We start from the raw sequence: 26,610 nt of genomic DNA, 5'->3' as shown, positions 1-26,610 counted from the left end.
ATGCATCGCACACGGGCATGGGGTGTGTGCTTATGCAGAAGGGCAAGGTTATTGCCTACGCTTCACGACAATTAAAGGTGCACGAAAAGAATTACACCACCCATGATTTGGAGTTGGGTGCCGTTGTATTTGCACTAAAATTGTGGAGGCATTACCTTTATGGTATTAAATTTGTGATTTATTCTGATCACAAAAGCCTCCAGCACCTGTTCAACCAGAAGGAGTTGAACATGAGGCAGCGCCGTTGGATGGAAACCTTGAATGACTATGATTGCGAGATCAGGTACCATCCCGGCAAAGCGAATGTGGTCGCTGATGCCTTAAGCAGGAAAGAAAGGGTAAAACCTATTCGAATCAATGCCAAGAGCATTGAGGTCAAGAACAATTTAATTGAAAGGATTTTAGCTGCACAGCGAGAGGCTGTGTTGGAAGCTAATTATCCTAATGAGAAATTAGGAGTAACTGAGGAGCAGTTGACTCTCAGCAAGGATGGAATCCTTAGACTGAACGGACGTATATGGGTTCCGATCTATGGAGGACTACAAGATGTTATCCTCCAGGAAGCCCATAGTTCCAAATATTCGGTCCATCCTGGAGCTGACAAAATGTATCAAGATTTAAAGGCAAACTATTGGTGGATAGGCTTGAAAAAGTCTGTGGCCGCCCACGTAGCAAAGTGCTTGACTTGTGCTCAAGTCAAAGCCGAGCACCAAAAGCCGTCTGGCTTGCTACAACAGCCTGAGCTTCCCGAGTGGAAGTGGGAATGCGTAACTATGGACTTCATAACCAAGTTACCCAAAACCAGGAAAGGAAACGATACAATATGGGTCATAGTCGATAGGCTGACTAAATCAGCTCATTTTCTACCCATCAAGGAGACGTATAGCTCCGATATGTTAGCCCAACTTTATGTTGATAAGATTGTAGCCTTACACGGCATACCTGTGTCTATTATCTCCGACCGGGATACTAGATACACGTCTCACTTCTGGAAGAGTTTCCAGCAATCCTTGGGCACGCGTTTAAACTTTAGTACGGCTTACCATCCACAGACGGACGGTCAAAGTGAGCGTACTATCCAAACGCTAGAAGACATGCTTCGTGCATGTGCAATCGATTTAGGTGGTAACTGGGATAAGAATCTACCCCTGATCGAGTTCTCCTACAATAATAGCTACCAGACCAGCATAAAGGCTGCGCCTTTCGAGGCATTATACGGTAGGAAATGTAGATCGCCTGTTTGTTGGGCGGAAGTAGGAGAGGTCCAATTATCAGGACCAGAGATTGTTTTCCAGACAACGGACAAGATTGTCCAGATCCGGGAACGTCTCAAGGCTGCCCGCGATAGGCAGAAAAGCTACGCTGATCCAAAGCGTAAGGATCTTCACTTCGAAGTAGGTGAAAAAGTGTTGCTTAAGGTATCACCCTGGAAGGGGGTGATGCGTTTCGGCAAGAAGGGCAAACTGAGTCCAAGATACATAGGACCTTTTGAGGTCATTGAACGTATCGGGTCAGTCGCCTATAAGTTGAACTTGCCTGAAGAGCTCAATGGAATTCACAATGTATTCCACATCTGCAATCTCAAAAAGTGCTTCGCCGATGAATCATTGGTGATTCCACACACAGATGTGCATATAGATGAGAGCTTAAAGTTTATAGAAAAACCTTTGTCGATTGAAGATCGACAGGTGAAGAAGCTTCGAAGAAAGCACGTACCGATTGTAAAGGTCAAATGGGATGCTCGTAGAGGTCCCGAATATACGTGGGAAGTCGAAGACACAATGAAAGAAAAGTACCCCTATTTATTTGAGTAAATCTCGGGTCGAGATTTATTTTAAGGGGGTGAGGATGTAACACCTCGAATTTTTGTGTCCAATAATGTGTTAACACGTGTCATTGGTTTACACGTGGCATTGATATTAAATAAAGGACTAATATTGACAAACCTTGAAAATATATAAATTCGAGGGTTATAAATGTCAACAAGGGTAAATATACTGTATAGTAACCCTAAATAATACTTGAACCTTCAAACGAATAAATCATAGATCGTACAGAAGCGAAACGCGAAAGAAAGTGAGAGATTACAAGCTACAGGGGTTAACCGTGTCAACATGTTTAATTATACCTCTGAGTGACCCTTTGACGTTCCCAAGGCTTTGTAACGGTATTATACACTCACTAAAATATAATATATAAATTTCGCGAAGTTTCGTTATGAAACGAGAAAGTTACGATCGAATTCGTAGGAGAAGGGTTAAAAGCGTCAATAATAAAAGTTAAGGCTTTCTGAATAATTAATAAACTAAATAGGGACTTAACAACGCGGGTAAATAACACGAGGTCCTTAGTTGTAATTAACCGAGGGCCAAACCGCAAAGTTACCCCTTCAAACCCGAAAGGTCAGGTAAATCATTACGAAAGATTTCGTTATTAATTACCAGATTTTGTCATCATTACAAAAGATTCAAAAATTCTGAAATTTTAACCTCTCGCGGCCCGAGTGAGGTTTTGGCCTAAGTTGAGGCGGGCCGCGAGCCACCTCTTTTACTCGCCTGATATTTAAATCTCAGGCGACCCGCATTAAACATGCATGGAACTCCCATGTGGGCCGCGTGGGACGCCCAGATGCAGAATGTTTGGACAGACTTGCCTTTTGAGCTTGTGAACGATCAAAACATCAATTAATGAAGCATGGGCGCCCCCTACTCGACCCATAACACTTAGGGACACCTGCCCATCATCCATACTCAGTTGTAGAATGAGTTGTGATGATCTAAAGGCCTTTTGAACACTATAAATAGCCACATTGTGAGCATATGTTCACCACACCTCAAACACACTTATCTGATCATTCCAAGAGCTCTAAAGTGTTCCTCTGTGTTCTTAAGTCTTGCCTTAAACTTCTGTAAGTGATCTAACCCTTTGTGGTTTCACATTTCCTTAGTAAATAGCTAAAAACCAAACCGTCGTAAATACGGTTTGACTTTAAAATAAATCAGTGATGGCTCAGTCTTATGACGAATCAAAAGTGGTTATGAGTTGGTATTTATGTGGGTAATAAACCCCTAAAAGGGTTCCCTCTGATCACCACTCTAACTATGTCAAATATCGAGTCAAACGCGCACTTAAAAAGTCAACAGAAAGTCGTTTTGCCATTTTGTGCATAATCTGTAATGTATATGCTATGAAACCTGTTTTGATAATCATAAAACATGATAATAAGTATGTAAACTTGTTTGCGCTCGTTTGAATCGACCATTTTCTATATTGACCCGGTTCGGAGCTGAATGTCGCAAAAGTTTGACTTTTGCTTTGACTTCAGTTCTGACCCGTTTTAGTGAGGTATAGATATGCCTTAGGACTCTCTTAGGACCAGGTTACATGATGGTATAAACCTCTGTGATCGGTTCATGAGTTATCCGAGTCTTTTGCACATTTCCGTTAATCGCCTAAAAGTTGACCGTAACGCCATTTTGAAAATAAAACGAGTATTTCGGACACGTGGACGGACTATAACCTTGCTTACTAAATTATAAGAATGTCCTTAAAGTTTCACGTCAGTCCAAGGTCTAGAATGAGAGTTATGCTAAATAGCGCATTTATAAATAAACTTTTGTAATAAAAGGCGCAATTAGCATAACACCTATCTAAACCAAGATTTCGTCACCAAAACTTTTACCCACTGTTATAAAATAATATTTTGGGAATTTTAGGGATTTTTAATAATTTTTACCTTGCTCATAACCTGCGGTTATGGCTACGGTTCGGTAAATACCGAATATGCCCTTTTTGGCCAAAACTTGAGTTCTACAAGGTCTTTTGACCCGATTCCAGTTGCTACTGATTTTAAATAATAAATAAAGTCTTTTAGACTTTATAAACTATTCGGGAAACTCAGATTTCCTGTAGAACTCGAAAAGCCCTTTTAAAGTCTTTAAAATGACCGAAAAGCCCCTACGGGGCGTAATAGTAACTTAAACTCGTTACGGGCATCACGGAAGGTATCCTACTGATACCACAACCTCTTTGAGGCATATTGACTTAGGAAATAAGCGTAAGACTCTCATGGTTAACCGTTTCGCCTATTGCGCGCACGGTTCGGCTTATGAAACTAGTTTTCATAATTTAGCCGATGCGGGTCAAACTATATTATTTGAACCCCAAAATCCAGAGTGTGAACCTTGAACCCATATAAAACAAGTCTCTGAACTTGTTTGGGGCAGAATCACATTCCATTCTCGGTTTTCGCCTTTTCACGCGATTAAACCGTATTCACATATCGGAACCAACCGGTCTAGGCTACGGCCAATATAAAGACCCGTTAGGATTCTAAGAGGTTAATTAAAACCTTCGTTCCAGATTAGGAGCCCAGTAAAAGCTATCGGTGATTTAATCAAATTAAGGAGATATACTTGCAAAGGTAAATACTTTAACTTATTTCCCCTATACGGGCTTGGGTTACGGTATGTTAATACCGCTTGATTGAGCATTATATTTTTCCATCGCTTAGGTGGTTAATTAAATAATATGATCGGCTCATTTAAACAGTTTTGTTTCTTAAAAGCCTTTGGGGGGTTTAATGACCGTTGTCCCGGATATCCTTGGCATCATTTTACGAAATGGCCACGACCATCGACATCCCGGTGTAGGCGTACACCCGGTATACATTGTCGACATTAAATTAAAAGACGTAGCCGTTGGTTTTTATACTACGGTTTTACGCAATGTGGTGTGTCTTTAAATCTTTAACCCGGCACGACCCGGGCTACTGAACGCATAAAAGAACATGTAAAACGTTCACAAGATTATTATTATTTTCCCAAGTTATAAAAGAGTTTGTGCCTTGTGCATTCAAATCAATTTTAATAAACATTTTCAAATGTGTCAGTTGAATGTATTTACCAGTGTAAACTGACGTATTTTCCCCAAAAAGATTAAGTGCAGGTACTATATGAAATGGGCTGGTATTAGCTTCCTAAGCATCACGAATAGTCTCGCAAACTCGATGCCGTATCTGAACTAACAATATTTTATTATTATTTTGATCCGCTGTGGATATATTCGACTTCTGTAATACATTTGATATTACAACCAGAGGTTGAAGTATATATTTATCTTTAAGCTTCCGCTGTGCATTTATATAATTGTGTGGTTTGACTATATTGTTGCCAACATCGTCACGGTAATCCCCCACCGGGCCCACCGGTGAGACACGTGGAAATCGGGGTGTGACATTTGATCACTTTTAGTAGCGGAGGACGTAACACACAAATCGACTATCTTTTGATGAGGCAGGAAGTTCGACGGATGTGGATGGACTGCAAGGTTATACCAAGGGAGACTGCAGCGGCTCAATACCATTTACTAGTAGCAGATATAGCCCTAAAAGTAAGGCTAACTGAGGGGGAGAGGAAAACCCAACCTAGGATCCGTTGGGGAAACTTGAAGGGAGAAAAATGTCACACCCCAGGCGATGGCGGAATCATCGGGGCATGGCACTGAGCGAAACAGATTGTCCAGAAGTTAAATGATACGTCCCATACCGTATCCCAAATAATACAATATATTATTACAGATAACAACTAGTCAAGTAATTCTGTTCCGACAACTCAGATTTAAATAAGACAAATAAATATTGTTCAAATGCTTCTAGGGACCAGTCGGACAAGATCTACAGACAACTATGCTCTAGACGCTTGTTCCTGACAGACAACTATTTGTTGGGGGGCTCTAGAGCTTTATTCTAGCCTCGCTTTCCTAGCAAGCAAACATCTTAAACACCTGTCACATACGTTAAAATACAGTCAATACATAAATGTAAAGGTGAGCATACAAGTTTGATAATAAAATATAGAGTTCGAAATAGTTTACGCATAACCAGCACGTACACAGAGGAAAACGAAGCATGTTAATTATCGACATGGATCTATCGATACCAATGACTGCGGGTTGACTGTCCGAGACAGTTCGCAATACATGATTACCACCGTAATCCATGCAAGTAATTGTCCTTAACAACCCCCCGTATGAACGGGTGCCGAGTCCAAACTATAGTACTACGTCATTAAGGCAGGTAGACAGCATTCCACGTGTAAACATAACAACAAGCACTCATTTAGTCATGTAATACATGCGAATCGGTTAGCGCTCAAATAATTGAGTAGTGTGATCGATTGTGTTTTGAAATAAGTAACGTATGTAACACCCAAAAGTGCTAAAAGCAAAAAGGGATCGAGTATACTCACAGCGATTGGTTGATGGATTGAAGGGAGCGCTTGAGAGTAGGGTTAGCCTGAATAGTTCGATAGCATAACGATGAGTAACACGCAAAACGGAAACAAGTGATGATGGGTCGAACAGCCTGGTCAATCGGACAGTTGGTTCGATCGAACGGGTTGTTCGTTTGGCTGGACAGTCCATTCGGACAGCCTATTCGATCGACCGGTAGGCTCGATCGGTTGGACTGTTCGAGTGGATTGTTTCTTCCTTTGAGTAGGATGTGTTTATGTATGATGGTTTGACCTTTTGAAGTTTTCGTTGTAGTATTTGAGAACACTGAAGTGTTCTTACCTTTCAGGTCGATCGATCGAACGGTCTGTTCGATCGGCCGGCTTAACCGATCGGTTAGACACTTCGTTAGTGAGTCCTCAGCTGGATGTCACCTGATCGATCAAACAGCATGTTCGATCGGGTGGCACTCCGTACTACTACGAGTTGTGAAGTGTTGAAGCATAGTATCTCATGATCCGATGAGTAATGTTATCAAACAGCTCGTTCGATCGGACATCACCTCGTTCAATACTATACTTCATGAAATTGTCAAGGTGTGGGGCCACTTGCTAGCCGATCGGCTGTCCTGGTCGATCGGCTGACATGTCCGATCGGTTGGACTGTCCGTTCGGCCAACCTAACCGTTCGGTCAGCATCCTGACCTAGTCGGCCTGTTCGTCTAACACTTTGGTTGTTCTGATTATTTGACGTTATATTGAGGTAGTTTGACAACGAGCTGAACCATGGAGCTTTCGTTCTTACTTGCTTCCCCTGCTCGGACAGGAGTCACCCAAGTCCGGCCGGTGAACTGTTCGGAACGGTTAGCTCAACGTTTACCCGAAATCGGTGAACCTCGTAGATAGAATCCGAACCTTGGACCACTCATCCATTAGAACGGTTGGTGAGTTGACTCAAGCTCCATTTCCACCAGTTTGAAGGCATTTGAGTGTAAAAGAGTTGAAAGAAAGTTGGAATTCCTTCTTTCAATCCTTCACATCATGTAAATGTTTAGATCTGTGATAGATCTTAGCTTGTTTATGTGGAAATCGGTTAGATCCGAGCTATTCATGGTGGATTGAGGCCAAAACATGATGTTCTTGAAGAACACCATGATGACATCATCCTAGAATGCTTAGATCTTGATGATTTCACGGTTAGAAATCAAGATTTGAAAAATAGAAAGGTGTAGGAGTGTGTATTGATCAAGAAAGTACAATATTTAGGATGAAAACTTACCGGAATCGGAAGAAATCTGAGAAAAGATGAGGAGCATGAGCTGGTCGGTCAGAGAGTTTCCAAAAGTGGAAAGAATGACAATGACAGCCCTATTTATAGGCTCCAAAAGAGGAAAGGGCTGGCTGATCGGCCAGGCATCCCGATCGGACAGCCTGTTCGATCGGACAGTCCGTCCGATCGGCTGGGCTGTTCGATCGGCTGGCAGCCTGATCGATCAACAGCCTGGTTCGAGTGTTTGATGTGACGATTTCTGATATTTCGATTTCGATTGATGACGATTCGAATACGATGGAGTTTCCTATTCCAATTACTTTTAGTCCCAATCACTATATCTAACATACAATCATCTATATTTCACACCATCCTTATGCTACCATTCGTCATAATTCGATTTCGATTGCATTTGATTTGAGTTTCGAGCTTCGATTCGAGTTTCGATTGATCCGATTGATTACCACACAAACATTAAGTAAACACGCACAGGTAACACATAAGGCACACACACAAGTAATATAACACCAAATTCGCATAGTTCGAGTTTCGATTCGGTTGATGATTCAATTAGCTTGATTATTGATTGGTTAACTTTATCGCATTGTTACTTCCTACTATTCACAGTCGTAAATCGTTCTGCGTCGATTGAACATTCGATTAGTTCGATTCTTGACTAACAACACTTACTCCATATAATACAAATACAACATAAAATAGACTATTTACAGTCAAAAAAGTCAAAGTTGACTTTAACTTTGACATTCGAAAACACGGGGTGTTACAGCCTCCCCTTGTTTAGGGAGTTTCGTCCCGAAATTAGGCTCGAAGCTGCACAGCACCGTGAATGATATTACCAATTTGTCGCTTCAGATCTCCATTTGAACAACTGCGGGTACTTGGCCTTCATATCGCTTTCGAGTTCCCAAGTGAACTCTGCGCCTCGTTTGCCTTCCCATCGGATTTTCACGATAGGGATGCGTGAGCGCCTGAGTTGCTTGGTTTGGCGATCCATGATTTCGACAGGCTTTTCCACGAAGTGTAGCGTTTCATTGACCTGAAGATCGTCGAGAGGTACAATCAGATCATGATCAGCTAGGCATTTTCGGAGGTTCGATACATGGAAAGTTGGGCGGACGTTACTAAGTTCCTCCGGTAGTTCGAGTCTGTAGGCGACTTTTCCGATTCTTTCCAGAATCTTAAAAGGTCCAACATATCGAGGCGCTAGTTTCCCTTTCTTTCCGAATCTGACCACACCCTTCCAAGGTGATACCTTTAGGAGTACGTAGTCGCCAACGTCAAATTCAAGGGGCTTGTGTCTTCTATCGGCGTAACTTTTCTGTCTATCCCTGGCTTTCGACAAGTTGTCTCGAATCTGGAGGATTTTGTCAGTCGTTTCTTGTAGTAACTCGGGACCGGTTAATTGCGAGTGACGATCTCGAGCCACACAATAGGCGAACGACATCTTCTTCCATATAAAGCCTCGAATGGTGCCATTTGTATGCTGGCATGATAGCTGTTGTTGTACGAGAATTCGACTAGCGGTAGGTATTTGTTCCAACTACCACCGAAGTCTATGACACACGCGCGGAGCATGTCTTCAAGAGTATGGATCTTTCTTTCAGTCTGTCCGCCAGTTTGAGGATGAAATGCAGTACTCAGGTTAAGCGACGTACCAAGGGCCACTTGAAACGTTTCCCACAATCGCGAAGCAACCCGAGCATCACGGTCTGAAATGATGTCACGAGGCGTACCATGATTACAAACGATCTCGTCGGTGTTGATTCGGGCTAGCCGTTCTACCTTGTAGTCTTCTCGTATTGGCAAAAAGTGGGCTGATTTGGTCAGACGATAAACTATAACTCAAATGCTGTCGTGACCTGATGGTGTGGGCGGAAGTTTGGTTATGAAATCCAAAGCTATACTCTCCTACTTCCATATAGGGATTGGAGGTTGTTTGAGTAAGCCAGAAGGTCGTTGATGTTCAGCCTTAACTCTCGCACAAGTCAGGCAACTTCCAACATAGAGGGCGATATCTCTTTTCATTCCTGGCTACCAGTACTTGTAACGAAGGTCCTGGTACATTTTATCGGCACCGGGATGAATAGAGTATCGGGATTTGTGGGCTTCGTTCATTATAATCTTTTGCAAATTGGTCCGCTTAGGGATCCAAATTCGGTCCAGATAATAGAAAATCCCATATGCTTTGCTTACAAGCTGAGCTCCATCGTGATAGATTCTCTCCTTCTTCAAGGTGCGTTCGTTAAAACAGGCATGCTGGGCTTCGTGGATGAGGGTTTCGAGATCATGTTGGGCTTGGGTATTGCGAACACTGAGCAAATAACTCCGTCTGCTGAGCGCGTCTGCAACAACATTTGCCTTGCCTGGGTGATAACGAATCTCACAGTCGTAATCGCTAAGAAGTTCTACCCATCGGCGTTGACGCATGTTAAGTTCTTTCTAATTAAAGATGTGTTGTAAACTCCTGTGATCGGTGAAGATCGTACACTTGGTACCATACAGGTAGTGTCTCCAAATCTTCAATGCAAAAACAACTGCGCCTAGCTCGAGATCATGGGTTGTATTGTTCTTCTCGTGGATTTTGGACGAGATGCGCAAGCTATAACCTTGTCTTGTTGCATGAGAACACAGCCAAGCCCAAGGTTAGAAGCATCACATTAGACAATGAAATCGTTGTTTCCGTCTGGTAACGCGAGAACAGGAGCATTGCAGAGCTTGCGCTTATGGGTTTGAAAAGCAGATTCTTGTTCAGTTCCCCAAACAAAGGACCTGTCTTTATGAGTAAGAGCGGTAAGCGGCACGACGATCTTAGAGAATCCTTCGATAAATCGTCGATAATAGCCCGCTAGTCCGAGAAAAGAACGAACTTCGGACGAGTTCTTAGGCGTAATCCAGCTCTTAACTACTTCAATCTTCGCGGGATCGACATGAATACCCTGACTATTCATGATGTGACCCAGAAATTGGACCTCCTCCAGCCAGAATTCACACTTGGAGAACTTGGCATAGAGTTGGTTCCCCTGGAGTAGCTCGAGAACCAAACGTAGATGTTGCGCGTGTTCGGCTTTCGACTTGGAATAGATCAAGACATCGTCGATGAACACGATGACGAAACGGTCTAGAAATGGCTTACACACGCGATTCATCAGATCCATGAAAACCGCGGGTGCGTTGGTTAAACCAAAAGGCATAACAACGAATTCGTAGTGGCCGTATCGAGTTCGAAAAGCGGTTTTGGGGATGTCTTCCTCTTGAATGCGCAATTGATGATAGCCTGAACGTAGATCGATCTTCGAGAAACACTTAGCACCTTGCAGCTGATCAAATAAGTCGTCGATTCGAGGCAGAGGGTAACGGTTCTTGATGGTCAACTTATTCAATTCCCGATAGTCGATGCACATCCTGAACGACCCATCCTTCTTTTTAACGAAGAGGAATGGCGCGCCCCAAGGAGAGGTGCTCGGGCGAATAAAGCCTTTTTCAAGTAACTCTTGGAGTTGGTTTGAAAGTTCCCTCATTTCGGATGGCGCGAGTCGATAAGGGGCTTTGGCAACAGGGTTAGCTCCAGGAATAAGGTCGATACGAAAGTCGATATCACGACTTGGCGGCAGTCCGAGAAGATCATCAGGGAACACCTGAGGAAATTCACGAACCACTGGGACGTCTTTGACTTCGGCCCTCTTTTTCTTTTCCTTCTCCGCTACTACAATGTTGGCCAAGAAAGCGCTGTATTCCTTGCGGAGATACTTGCTAGCTTGGATGCATGACATGAGCTTGAGGCCTTTTGAAACTATTTCACCGTATACACATAGTAGATCACCATTCGCGAGCGAGAATCGAATCATCTTATCAAAACACACAACTTCAGCATGGTTCTCGCGTAGAAAGTCCATGCCTACTATGACATCAAAACTTCCGAGTTGCATCGGAATGAGGTCGATTGGGAAGATGTGATTGTTGAGCTCGAGAGTACAATCACGGAGAACAGAATTAACGGCGACAGTTCTTCTAGTAGCGACTTCAACTTCGAATGATGAGGGGAGATAGGAGCGGTTACGACTAAGGAGCTTCTCGAATTCAAACGACACAAAGCAGTTATCGCTCCAGTATCAAACAAACATGATGCATAAATACCATTCACAAGGAACGTACCATTAACCACGTTGTTGTCAGCCTGGGCTTGACGGGCGTTGATGTTAAAGGTTCTGGCACGGGCTGCTTGCTGTTGCTGCTGAGGCTGTTGTTGTTGCTGCTGCTGTTGGGGTTCTTGTTTCACAACCCGGTTCGGGCACATGTTTGCAAAATGGTTAGGGTCACCACATGCAAAGCAGACTCGAGCATTGACCACTGGTGCTTGAGCTGCAGGTTGACCTTGAGGAGCTGGAAGTAGAGCTTGATGAATGGCGGCTTGAACTGGGGCTTTACGGGGACCATAGCGACAATTCGCAGTGAAATGCCCGTAGAGGTTGCAGTGGGCGCAGAAACGACAGGCGATTCCCACCGGATGATGGTATGAGCATGTCGGGCAGAGCGGGTAGGGACCTGTGTAAGCGCGCTTGGCTGGCGGCGCATTGATCACTGGAGCTTGTTGATGGTGAGTCTGCTGCTGAGCCTGTACGGCTTGCAGAGGAGCAGCAGTCGTTGTCACAACACAGTTCTTGTTGCTGGAGCTGTTGTTGTTGTGCTTCTTCTTTCTTCTTGATGACAGGGGTGGTGTCGACGGTCGATGTGGTGGTGGCTTGATGCAGAGACTTGGTATGCTTATCCCAAAAACCAGACTTTACCCGCTTGTCATTGATCTCAGCGGTAAGCAGGTAGGTCTCTTCAATCGATGATGTCTTGGCAGCATGAACAAAATCGGCAACACAATCGGGTAGAGCTCAAATATACTTCTTGATGGCCATGTCTGGCGTCTTGACTTGGTCAGGACAGATGATGCTAAGCTGCTTGAAGCGAGCAGTTAAAGCAGCGTTGTCTCCATCCTTCTGTTTGATGTTCCAAAACTCGTCCTCCAGCTTTTGGCGTTCATGTGGAGGGCAGAATTCGTCCATCATGATGGCCTTCAACTCTTCCCAAGTCAGCTCATAAGCTGCATCATTTCCGCGCTTGTTTCGTTCGGCCGTCCACCAGTCTAGTGCTCGGGACTAGAAGACGCCTGTAGCATTGAGGGTGTGGAGATTTTCAGGACAACCGCTTTGGCACAGAGTGACTTCGACTGAATCAAACCATTGAAACATCGCGGTAGGGCCATCTTCTCCGGTAAACTCTTTTGGTCCGCATGCTTTAAACTGTTTGAAGCTGAAACCAGTCTTGTTGGCATCCTTAGGAGCTTCAGTTCGCGACTCCTCGGATGATTTACTGACGTTTTCATGTACCTCGCTTACAGCTTTTGCCACACTTTTGGCAATGATAGCAGCGAGACGCCTGTCTCTCTTCTCTTGGCGAGTAAGATGATGTCGGGTTCCAGACGACATTGTCTGCAACAGACATCGTCACAGGACTCAACACAACATGATTGAATCTCACCTCACACGTCTACTACTTACTAAAGCTTAGAAATACGTCGAAACATGTATTACATAACACATAAGCACATAACCACAGATTCACGTAATCACAGAAGCACATAAGCACGTAGGCACGTAGAGCACAGAGACACATAAGCACAGAAGCACATACGTATTTAATCACAGAGGCAGTCAGAATACAGAAACCTATCATTCAAAGCTCGCGAGTCGTTCGTATATAGTGATCGCGTATAGTATGTCGAATAGTATCGTATAATCGTATAGCATGTCGAGTACATTATAGCGTATATCATAGCATAGTGTTGCCTAGCTCTGTAAAGATTTGTTAGCGTATTGAGGTAGAACAGCAATGCGAATCGTGTGTGTTGATCGAAGTGATAGCAAAATCGAATAAACCTCAAATTTTAAACATATAAACAGTTTAACACATATAACACATAAAATAAACGAGTCATCAGAGTCGGCGGCTGCGGGCTCAGAATCGAAATCACATAAAAATCGAGAGATAGATTGTCTGCGGCTACTAGACATTGACTACCCAAAGCGATTCGACTATTCACAATAGACTTGTCGTCACTTTTTAACTTTCGGGCTCGCGTTGCTGCCTCGATTCTTGGGCATTCAACACGTATTCCCTAGGTCATACTTGTGAGTTCAGGTCGTTGGAGTCTGTCGAGGCTTTGGTGAGATGAGTAAAAGTTGGAATAAGTTGCCAAGGTTCGGGTTTCACCCCTGGCTTAGCAATTTCTTCCTTGTTTTTAATAAAATTGAGGAGATTATTCATCAAAATATGGATTTCACTCCTGATTTGGTATAATTCTCCTCGTTTGTTACTGAAAAAGCAATGAAGAATCCTTCGATAGTTAGATAAAACAGCATTGATCCAGCAACTAAGTCGGGAGTTTACAGTTTTCACACCTGATCCTGACCAAATCGCCTTTTCTTTATTGAAAATTCGAGTGTAGTGATAGTGTAGAATAGCAGGATTTAGCGTATACGCTTGGTCTATTGGTTCCTAACTATAGTCTAGGTCTTTAAGACAGCGACCCGGACTAGGTCATGTCTAGCCTAATTCCCTATAGTTATGGCTCTGATACCAATCTGTCACACCCCAACCGATGGCGGAATCATCGGGGCATGGCACTGAGCGAAACAGATTGTCCAGAAGTTTCCACAACAACTATTAATACTATTCAGTTAAATGATACGTCCCATACCGTATCCCAAATAATACAATATATTATTACAGATAACAACTAGTCAAGTAATTCTATTCTGACAACTCAGATTTAAATAAGACAAATAAATATTGTTCAAACGCTTCTAGGGACCCGGTCGGACAAGATCTACAGACAACTATGCTCTAGACGCTTGTTCCTGACAGACAACTATTTGTTGGGGGGCTCTAGAGCTTTATTCTAGCCTCGCTTTCCTAGCAAGCAAACATCTTAAACACCTGTCACATACGTTAAAATACAGTCAATACATAAATGTAAAGGTGAGCATACAAGTTTGATAATAGCATATAGAGTTCGAAATAGTTTACGCATAACCAGCACGTACACAGAGGAAAACGAAGCATGTTAATTATCGACATGGATCTATCGATACCAATGACTGCGGGTTGACTGTCCGAGACAGTTCGCAATACATGATTACCACCGTAATCCATGCAAGTAATTGTCCTTAACAACCCCCGTGTGAACGGGTGCTGAGTCCAAACTATAGTACTACGTCGTTAAGGCAGGTAGACAGCATTCCACGTGTAAACATAACAACAAGCATTCATTTAGTCACGTAATACCTGCGAATCGGTTAGCGCTCAAATAATTGAGTAGTGTGATCGATTGTGTTTTGAAATAAGTAACGTATGTAACACCCAAAAGTGCTAAAAGTAAAAAGGGATCGAGTATACTCACAACGATTGGTTGATGGATTGAAGGGAGCGCATGAGAGTAGGGTTAGCCTGAATAGTTCGATAGCATAACGATGAGTAACACGCAAAACGGAAACAAGTGATGATGGGTCGAACAGCCTGGTCGATCGGACAGTTGGTTCGATCGAACGGGTTGTTCGTCCGGCTGGACAGTCCGTTCAGAAAGCCTATTCGATCGGCTGGTAGGCTCGATTGGTTGGACTGTTCGAGTGGATTGTTTCTTCCTTTGAGTAGGATGTGTTTGTGTATGATGGTTTGACCTTTTGAAGTTTTCGTTGTAGTATTTGAGAATACTGAAGTGTTCTTACCTTTCAGGTCGATCGATCGAACGGTCTGTTCGATCGGCCGGCTTAACTGATCGGTTAGACACTTCGTTAGTGAGTCCTCAGCTGGATGTCACCTGATCGATCGAACAACATGTTCGATCGGGTGGCACTCCATACTACTACGAGTTGTGAAGTGTTGAAGCATAGTATCTCATGATCCGATGAGTAATGTTATCAAACAGCTCGTTCGATCGGACATCACCTCGTTCAATACTATACTTCATGAAATTGTTAAGGTGTGGGGCCACTTGCTAGCCAATCGGCTGGCCTGGTCGATCGGCTGACATGTCCGATCGGTTGGGCTGTCCATTCGGCCAGCCTAACCGTTCGGTCAGCATCCTAACCTGGTCGGCCTGTTCGTATAACACTTTGGTTGTTCTGATTATTTGATGTTATATTGAGGTAGTTTGACAACGAGCTGAACCATGGAGCTTTCGTTCTTACTTGCTTCCCCTGCTCGGACAGGAGTCACCCAAGTCCGGCCGGTGAACTGTTCGGAATGGTTAGCTCAACGTTTACCCGAAATCGGTGAACCTCGTAGATAGAATCCGAACCTTGGACCACTCATCCATTAGAACGGTTGGTGAGTTGACTCAAGCTCCGTTTCCACCAGTTTGAAGGCATTTGAGTGTAAAAGAGTTGAAAGAAAGTTGGAATTCCTTCTTTCAATCCTTCACATCATGTAAATGTTCAGATCTGTGATAGATCTTAGCTTGTTTATGTGGAAATCGGTTAGATCCGAGCTATTCATGGTGGATTGAGGCCAAAACATGATGTTCTTGAAGAACACCATGATGACATCATCCTAGAATGCTTAGATCTTGATGATTTCACGGTTAGAAAGCAAGATTTGAAAGATAGAAAGGTGTAGGAGTGTGTATTGATCAAGAAAGTACAAGATTTAGGATGAAAACTTACCAGAATCGGAAGAAATTTGAGAAAAGATGAGGAGCACGAGCTGGTCGGTCAGAGAGTTTCCAAAAGTGGAAAGAATGATAATGACAGCCCTATTTATAGGCTCCAAAAAAGGAAAGGACTGGCCGATCGGCCAGGCATCCCGATCGAACAGCCTGTTCGATCGGACAGTCCGTCCGATCGGCTGGGCTGTTCGATCGGCTGGCAGCCTGATCGATCAACAGCCTGGTTCGAGTGTTTGGTGCGACGATTTCTGATATTTCGATTTCGATTGATGATGATACGGATACGATGGAGTTTTCTATTCCAATTACTTTTAGTCCCAATCACTATATCTAACATACAATCATCTATATTTCACACCATCCTTACGCTACCATTCGTCATAATTCGATTTCGATTGCATTTGATTTGAGTTTCGAGTTTCGAGCTTCGATTCGAGTTTCGATTGATCCGATTGATTACCACACAAACATAAAGTAAACACGCACAGGTAACACATAAGGCACACACACAAGTAATATAACACCAAATTCGCATAGTTCGAGTTTCGAGTCGGTTGATGATTCGATTAGCTTGATTATTGATTGGTTAACTTTATCACATTGTTACTTCCTACTATTCACAGTCGTAAATCATTTTGCGTCGATTGAACATTCAATTAGTTTGATTCTTGACTAACAACACTTATTCCACATAATACAAATACAACATAAAATAGACTATTTACAGTCAAAGAAGTCAAAGTTGACTTTGACTTTGACATTCGAAAACACGGGGTGTTACAAAAAAAACTATGATGTTTAGAGATAAAGTTAACTCGATGACATCGATGCAACTAGGTGACGACGCAAACCGGATGTGAGAGGCTATGGCGACTACGATCACTACAGTGGCGAATGAGACGCTAGGGGTTACAAGAGGAAAGACTATTGGGCACAAGGAGTCCTTGTGGTGGAATGAAGATGTGCATACCAAAATAAAGGATAAGCAACAGAGTTTTAGAGATCTTTTGAGGTGCACAGATGAGGAGGAACAGTTGAGGGTAAGGGAGATATACAAGAAAGCAAAAAGGGAAGTGAAAAAGGCGGTGACCGAGGCAAAAAACACAGCCTATAAACAAATGTATGAACGTTTGGAAAGGAAAGAGGGGGAGCATGATATGTTCAAAATTTCCAAAGCTAGGGAGCAAAGAAGACAAGATCTAGGAGTGGTAAAGTTTATCAAATGAGAGGATGAACGTGTTTTGGTCAAGGTACATGACATTAAGTTGAGATGGCAAACCAACTTCCATAATCTTTTCAACCACGGTAGGGCATACCAACAAGATAGCAGCAATCCCAGGATTCAAAGGCGACAACAGAATAATTGCTACTGTAGGAGGATCACACATGACGAGGTGAGGATGGCACTTAGGAAGATGGGATGAGGCAAGGCAGTGGGTTTGGACAACATACCGATTGAGGTGTGGAAGTGTTTGGGGGAAGAAGGAGTCTGATGGTTAACACTTTTGTTCAGTTGTATTTTCAAGACTCGAAAAATGCCAGATCAGTGGAGGAGTAGCGTCGTGGTGTCTTTATACAACAATAAAGGAGACGCTCAATGTTGTGGGAACTACAGAGGAATTAAACTGCTAAGTCATACTATGAAGCTTTGGGAGAGGGTAATTGAAACTAGAATTAGAAGAGAAACTCAGGTTTTAGTAAACCAATTTAGATTCATGAAAGGGAGGTCAACTACAGAAGTGATACACATTCTAAGGAGGTTGATGGAAAAATATAGAGCGAAGAAGCGAGATTTACATATGGTGTTTATCGACCTGGAAAAGGCATATGACACTGTCCCACGGCAACTGGTTTGGGATAGTTTGGAGGGTCGAGGGCTACTGGGGAAGTACATAAACATAATTAAGGATGCATACGATAGAACGGAAACTAGTGTCCGCGTGCCTGTAGGAGATACAAACTTCTTTCCTGTGGAGGTAGGACTCCACCAGGGGTCTGCGTTGAACCCTTTTCTTTTTGAGGTTGTCTTGGATGAGTTGTCCAAGTTGATTCAGGAGACAGTTCCGTGGTGCATGCTTTTTGCAGACGATATTGTGTTAATTGCAGAGATTAAACAGTGCCTGAACGCGAGGGTAGAGGAGTGGCGAGTAGCTTTAGAGAGCAAGGGCCTAAGGATCAGTTGATCTAAGACTGAGTATCTACACTGTGATTTTAGTGGTGTAGCCGATGACGATGACACTCAAATCACCATTGAGGATCAATTGGTCCCGCAGGTAACTAGATTTAAGTATCTGGGGTCGTTTGTACAAAGAGATGGTGACATAGATAGTGATGTAACCCATAGCATACATGCTGGCTGGTGTAGATGGAGGGCAGCCAGTGGGGCATTGTGCGCTAGGAGGTTCCCAACTAAACTAAAGGGGAAATTTTACAGAGTAGCAGTTAGGCCCGCTATGCTATATGGAACAGACTGTTGGGCTATCAAGAAGACACAAGCATGCAAGATGGAGGTAGCAGAGATGAGGATGTTGAGGTGGATGTGTGGATACACGAGGTTAGATCGGAAAAGAAATGAGGTTTTTAGGGAAAGATTAGGAGTGGCTAGTATATCAGAGAATATTAAGGAGGGGGGGATTGAGATGGTTTAGGCACGTGAAGCGGTGGGAAACGACGACACCAGTTAGAGTAGTGGAAACTCTTACCGGAGGGGAGGAGAGGAATAGGCAGACCCAAACTGACATGGGATGAGCAGATTAGGCATGATTTACTAGAGTTGCATCTTTATGAGAACATGGTCCAAGATAGGACTTCGTGGAGGCGTAGGATTAGGGTTAAGGACTTCTAGAGAATATTGCAGTAAGGTCTTAGGTGTATTTTAGAGACGTAGGTTTCTCTTATTCTTTAAGGGACTTTTCCGGTGATTGCCTTCTTGTGATTATACCCAAATGATGTTGTATGCTATATACATGATCTACATTATATTGTGTCACTCTGATCACTTTCTTGGTATGGGTGACTTCTTATTTCTATATTCTTTGACTTGATGTGTTGGTATGCTGTTTGTTTTCGAGCCGAGGGTCTCTCTAGAAGCAGGCTCTCTATCCCTATGGATAGAGGCAAGGTCTGTCTACATCCCACCCTCCCCAGAACCTATAAGTAGCTTTGCTATTTGTGCGATTTACTGGGTCTGGTTGTTGTAGTCAAAATAAACGTTGTATGGACTGGGTAGTAGTTTGTTTCGACTTTCATGGTTCCTTAGGTAATTTCCGATTTGATAGGTGAGAGTAGTGTCTTTTTTGTTGCAGAAGTTTGTTTATTATTTTGAAGGGTTGCTGTCACACCCCAACCAATGGCGGAAACATCGGAGTGAGACGAAATAGATTGTTCGAGACATCATAACGCTAATAATTGTGACAAGTATTTAAATAATAAGTTCATTCCATTTCTAAAGTGTCAATTACAAGGATTTGAAACAAATACAACATAAATAACGAAAAACAATACAATAATAATACAAGTTTAAAGTGTGTATCTAAGCATCCTACTAGATTCCCTGCATCACCAACATCATCGCTAAACCTACAACATGTTTTAAAAGTGTAGTTCAATACAAAAGTATTGGCGAGCATACAAGTTTGGTGCGTAGTATATAAGTAATAAAATAATAAGGAACAATCCACATGGCAAACCTAGTTATCAAGATTAACGTATAAACTGGCATGTGATTTACAAGTCAACCCTCTGTTTACGCAAGTATGAATGAATAAACCTAACATGACCTCTCGTTCACGGGTGGTGCGTTACTCCTATAGTGCTATACATGTTAAGTGGAGGCTTGTACGAAGCTAATGACAAGTTCATCACATAAGAATCACCCAGAAAACACGAATCAAGTATAACAAATAGTAAGCATGTATTGGATTGTTTGTTTGTGTATTTGCATAAGAATATGTATACTAAGTGTGTTTTGTATAGAAAAAACATGTTACACCCAAAAGTGTGAAAACGGTAAAATGGGTCAAGTATACTCACAATATTGCTAATTCTTCCGATTATCCAAGTGTTGACGAGTGTATGAGATTGGGAGGACAAATGTATAAGGGTTAAAGTTCAAGGTATGTTTAGAGTCGAGATTTGGAATTTAAAAGGAATATGGAAAGTACATATGCAAAAGTAATCATCTTTAACACATAATGTTTTAGATGATGTAATCAAACACCTTGACAAATGAACACAAATTCGTCATCAAAGGTTCGATTATTTGGAATATACATATAAGTAGTATGTAGTGTATATTATATCATATAGGTCAAGTAGGAGGTACGAGGATAAATCCACCATTTAGGAACCTCTTTGTATCATGGAAGTCATGTAGGAGGTAGGAAGAACAAGTCTTCCATTTGGATACCTCTAGATGTTCACCACTACACTTGATGTTATGAACATTCAAGGAGGGTCATGAACTTACAAGTAATAATGGAATAAGAACAACTAATCTAAGAGAAACATCAAGCAACGTGTGGATTTTCAAGTAGGATAGCCAAAGCTAATCCTAAATCACATATTCATCAAGCTTAAGGCTTGAACATCACTTATGGGTTTAAACCCTTGACCAAAACAGAAAGTTTGTGAGGTTTGCACCTCTGATTTTACATGTCTCAACCTTGTTTTTAAGCCTAACTAACCATAGATGTGGTTATAAGCATAAGGACATAGGTTTGAGATGAGTTTCCTCAAGTTTAATCAAGTTTATCAAAGTTTGAATCAAGAACAGAAAAATCAGTCAACTTTGGAGCCCTTTTGGCGACATTCCAGGGCCTGGTTTTCCAGGGAAAACCAATGAAAACGTAGCTAAGGTCAATACAAAGAAGTAGGTAAAAGAATCGAGTGAATCAGATAAGAAATGAGTGAGTTATGCTCACTTTTGTGAATGTTGGTATTTCTACTCGAACTTATGGAATCAGCTGCGATTTGGAGAGAGTTTGAGAGTGTTTTAGTGTTGCAAAAGTGGTAGGGAGGCTGGTTATATGTGGTATTTATAGGGGGAAGGATTAAGGTTAAGTGGGGTTGACATTTAATACAAGTAGGTGAGAGTTTAAACAATAAAAAAAGAGATAATTCAGCAATATATGGCTGAATTGCAAGGGCTGTTTGGCAGCTTTTATATTTTTTTTGTTGTTTAAATGATGTAAAATGTATAAATAAGATGTATTTTATATATGGTTAACATGTCTTACAATGTCTAGTGTGTATTGAACATGTATCAAGGCCTAAAGGTATATTAAACATGAATTAATGTAAGAGTAAAAAAAATATGTTATGCATAAGTATGTGTAACGAACCAATATAATAAGTATGTACGACATGTGACTTGAGGTATCAAATAAGCGTAAAGAACATGAATTTGCGTCTTGCAAAATGTGACCAATGTTTGTTTAAGAATCACGAACACATGGTAGTTGTTTGCGAGTTAATCTTCGTAAGTATGCATTAAGTATAAACAACATGAATTTCATATAAAAGTTCAATTTTTTTTTACTACAACCGAAGTCTCGGATTTACAATGGCTTGAAATGAATTACGATTACAAAGGAGACGGATTTCCGAAAGTAGAAATATACGACAAGTTTTCTAATTAGGGAAAGTGCGGAAAAGCAGGGCGTTACAGTTGCTCATGTATTTGGTTGATAAAGGAAATGCAGGCTAGTTCTTCTAGACTCTAGGTCAAGAGTTCGAGCCCGAGCCACCCCGGGTTTTAATCCAACGTGCGTTACGCCAAAGAGATTCTCTCTTGTGGCGACGCAAGCCCCTGCCACTGGCAGTGGGTGGTATGGTTTCCCGGGGAACGCCTTTAGCCAAACTCTGACGCCAACGTGGACCTGGTTAAGACAACATAGTCTGGTCAAAGTAGGGTTAGGACCCTCTATTTAGAAGGGTGTAAGATCTCTCTTACAACAAGTTAAAGATTCTCACCGTTCAAAAATAATAAAGTAACTAGAAAGCATTTTGTCTTCCATCTCACATACTATTTTCTTTTATCAGCAAAATTTCTCTTATGAGTTTTCTTTTATTCGAGAGTTGTGTGTGATTATTTATGTTAGCCAAGGCCTGAACCAACAAAATCATCACCTGGCACAATGTTCATCGATAGAAAAGCATAGGCGGCTCTTATGGTGTGCAGAGAGGACTTCCGCACAAGGCCCGTGATTTGAGGGGCACGGAATTAAAAAAAAAATCGATATACATATGTTATTTTTTCTTTAAAAAATTGTACACACATACCAAATCCAATATAGAGACCCATTATCAAATACATTTTTATCCTTTATAATTACTCAACTTAACATTAGGTTTATTGGGCCCAACCCAATACATTTTTATGCTTTATAATATATTGTTTATTGTTAAAGCATATTGACACATTTTTCGAACTCGAACATGGTACGCGAATTCTCAAAGACGCCATTGTAGAAAAGAAACCAAATATGTAAAAGAAATCTCAACTTCTCATCCAAGAATGTTACTTCTGTAACTTCTTCTTCCACACCAGAAGCCCCATTAGAATCCCTGCAATAATGCATACAGATCCTCTCTTGCACCTAACTTCATGCAATTTTCATTGATTCCTTTGGCATCAGCCAATACTAATTCACATGCTTCAGTTAGTAATAATGACATAGAGATGGTATAAAAAGAAAAGGTCGTTAAGATTTTAAGAAAAAAGGAGCACCTTCCAGAGGGCAGAGGGCAGCATAGTTGGTCCAGGTGGAAATGTCAATTTATATGTATAGACCAGTGACGGAACTAACCCTTTCATTTAGAGGTATCCTAAAAAATTACCGTGCAATTATACACTAATAAAAAAACGATAATAAATAAAGTAAAATAAATATCTAATATGTTTGTCCTCTTCTTTTTTTCATAACTTGAAATCGTTCCATCACATTGTCGTCTTTTACTTTATCAAAAGTTTTTTTTCGACCACACAAACCATAGAATTGTTCAAATATTCCGGGCTCATTCGATTCCATAAATCCGTCTTGACAAACTTCAATTTAGAAAAACATTAATCAAAGCTAGTTTTACTACCCAATAAACCAAAGGACAAGAACTATTTGTTTCGGTTTTCACCATAAGACGAGCAAGATCACTTATTCAATTATAATATTGTTTTGGGTCTTGGGCTAACTTTATCAATTATATTTAGAGTCTCCTTTCAATTCTATTATTGTTAATTTGTGCTTATTATATCATTTGGGCTTAATTATCTTACAAGTTTCCAGGTTATAAAATGTTTTGGCTTATAAAAAATGGGATTTTAATAATATCAAGTATCCTATTTTTTATTCTCATATTTTTAGGGGTATCCTTTGTATAAAACCGAAAAAAAACAGGTAGCTATCATCTAGGTGAAATGGCTGGATTAGTTGGATTAGTGATGAAGTGAATTATCAATCCCCCTTCAATGTGTTCATTTCACGAAGATGGAGCACACACACTGTCTGACCAAAAGAGCTAATCATTAAAATGTTTAAACAAAAACAAGATTTAATCTTATTTTTATGAGCCCATTAAACTTTTACTTACCAAAAACGCGGGGTACTTGACCCTGTGTAGTTTCACCATCAACTGATTCATTTGATAAAGGTCAATGGCTAGTTCCAAATTTGAAACTGGACCAAACCATTATATCCACCAAAGCCGAGCCATAAACCAAACCATCTGGATCTTAAACATGCCAAACCAGCAGACTTACTTCGATTTGGGCAGTAGAGCCGGTCTAAACAGTTTATAAACACCACTACTTCGGCGTAGCATCGTTCCAATGTTGTTGTCATAGGCGAAAACCGCTATTAACCACCATCCGTAGGTACTTTAAGATCCACACACAATCGAATCGAGATCTCATCCGAGTTTATAGCCAGGTCAACCATCATTGCAAGTGAATCAAGATCTTACTTAAGTTGACTCCATGATCAACCATGTTCTCTGATTTAACAAACATGATGTATGATGCAAGCCAACTAATTTTATAATGCTTACAAAGAACAAGCTATAGTTTCTAGACAGTAAATCAGTAACAAAAGTAGGCTCAAGCTTTTTGTTTCCTTTCCATATAAACTGGCTAATAACAAGAAAAAATTCAATACAATCAACAAGCTATGACATCCAACGAATAAAAGAACGATACAAAATAATGTAGACCGCAATACCAATTCGCAAGTGAAAACAACCAACTAATTCTCCTTCCTAACGTGTTTATTTCAAGACGACGATACCTTAACAGCTTTATATACAGGGTGGAGCAAACCGAGCTCATCCTTCACTTCAAGAGGATTACTACCATCATTCCTAATTCGTTTCACCCTCCTGCTAGCAAGTGACTTATGAGTAAACCCATACATCTGCAAAATCTGATTATCCCCAAAATTAAACGCACGATCCATCTGTTTCAAACATCTTTCAACAGGGTAATCACCGAACTTCCCACAAGGTTTGCACCCGACAAAATGAGTAACGAGCGGCCACCTATGGTCACCAAACCCAGGATGGTAACTCGCGATCATCTCCTCATACCGATCAACCAAAATACCCCAATACCCGTGTAAATAATAATGATTCTCCAAATAAACCTTATCCGCCCATCTCTCCTTCTGCGACGCCAATATCCAAACCATCGCCGACTGATCATCCGCTTCAAAAACCGGCCGATCCTTAAGCTCTCTCGTCAACAACTTCCCCGCTTCATCCCTAACCTTCCCTTTCGGCCCCATCGGAGCCCAAACGTCAATCAAATCCAACGCCCATTGACCATTCCTCAACAAAAAACTCCCCGTATTCAACCCGATCCAATTCTTCTCATCGTAAACCATCTCATCCCACCCGTGCATCACCAAGTTCCGATCCTTATACCTCTCCCACGGCACCTCAAACGCCATATCCGTAAACATCGCATCACTATCCATCCACCACAAAAACTCCACTTCCGGATGACTCAACAACAACTTCCTAATCAACGGCAATTTCGCCCAGAAACCGGCCATTTCCGCATCCAGTAACGCCATATTATAAAATATCTCAATCCCATGTAATCTACAATAATCAATCTTGTTCTTAATACTCTTCAACAAATAATGATCCCCAACAGGATTCTCACAAGGTTTAGGTGATGATCCAGTCACCAATAAAACCCTAGGCTTATTAATATTATTATTCACATAATTACTAAACCCAGGGTTTTGTTTCAACCAATCAGCTCTCTGCTCATCCCAGTCTGATATCTTGGGCCCAATACTGTACGGCCCATTATTGTCATTATTCACATCAACTTCATCCTCGTCTACAAACAACATGTTTATATCAAACTCAGCATAACTGGTCGTGCTGGTCGAACCGGATGACGACGTTGTTTGATCGGTTGAGGCGTGTAACTCTTCGAGGACTCGCCGCGGCTCGGACCGCTTGGTTCGGTACTGGTAGAAGGTGTCTCGGATGTCTTTGAAGTCCTGCTCCGGTGTACCGAACTTTCCGGCGCCGAGGTTGCCACGTAGGACGACGATTGTGAGGACTAGACAGAGGAGTGTGACCTTGCTTTTGTGGAGGAGACGGTGGAATTGGCGCGTACGGCGTGGCCCGAGTATACGATCCAGCATGGTTTACCCGACCCGGTTTAGGGTTTTTGGTGAGAAATTGAATCGGACGAATGCTAATTTTTGGAAATTGATCGTTTGGTAGGATTCTGATTGATGGGAAGGTAAGAATTTGATGATTAATCAGAGATATTTTTGGGGATTTTAGCAGGATTGATTGAATTGGGGATTTGAATTTAGGGTTTTAGGTTACAATTTGTTGAATTGATTTTGTTGAATTGATTAGGGTTACGTGGGATTCATAGAATTAGAAATGTCGGTGGGGAGAGATGGTGATGGTACAGTTGGTATCTGGCTGGTGATGGTACAGTTGGTATCTGGCTGGGATCATTAAGAAAAGTATGTTATACTAATGGACTAATGGTCCTTGAACTTTTGCACAAGTGACACTTTAAGTATACTAGGAAAATGGTGGTTGGACTAGGTTAGGGTTAACGGTTTGGGTTGTGTATGGGTCGACAGGATAATAACATGTAGACTAGGGGTGTTTAAATTTGGACATTCGAACATTTCAGATAATTGATGTTAGGGTTAGAATCTGTATCCGAATTTCTGGATACGAATTGGATGGTAAAATGGAAGTCTAAATTCTAACTTTGTATGGTTTAAATAGTTAAAGCTCAGAATTTAAATTTTGTGTCGACATGAGGATGAAGATTGATGAGGGACACTCGGAGTCTAAGACGGCGTGAGAAGAATCCAACTGAAAAGAAAAATATAAAATTGATA

The 26,610-nt window shown here is 41.7% G+C and overlaps 1 protein-coding gene across 1 annotated transcript; it reads right to left on the bottom strand.

Moving 5' to 3' along the window:
• Positions 1-24,309: 24,309 nt before the first annotated feature.
• On the bottom strand, positions 24,310-26,169 carry LOC110899245 (xyloglucan 6-xylosyltransferase 2). The gene has a single exon (XM_022146131.2). It carries the CDS (start codon positions 25,882-25,884, stop codon positions 24,496-24,498), a length of 1,389 nt encoding a protein of 462 aa, XP_022001823.1. The 5' UTR covers positions 25,885-26,169; the 3' UTR covers positions 24,310-24,495.
• Between the last annotated feature and the right edge of the window lie 441 nt (positions 26,170-26,610).

The sequence above is a fragment of the Helianthus annuus genome, chromosome 13 (assembly GCF_002127325.2).
Source record: "Helianthus annuus cultivar XRQ/B chromosome 13, HanXRQr2.0-SUNRISE, whole genome shotgun sequence".
In the NCBI taxonomy this organism is placed as follows: domain Eukaryota; kingdom Viridiplantae; phylum Streptophyta; class Magnoliopsida; order Asterales; family Asteraceae; genus Helianthus; species Helianthus annuus.
The sequence above is the reverse complement of the archived record's forward strand: the minus strand, read 5'-3'. Positions and strand labels throughout refer to the sequence as shown.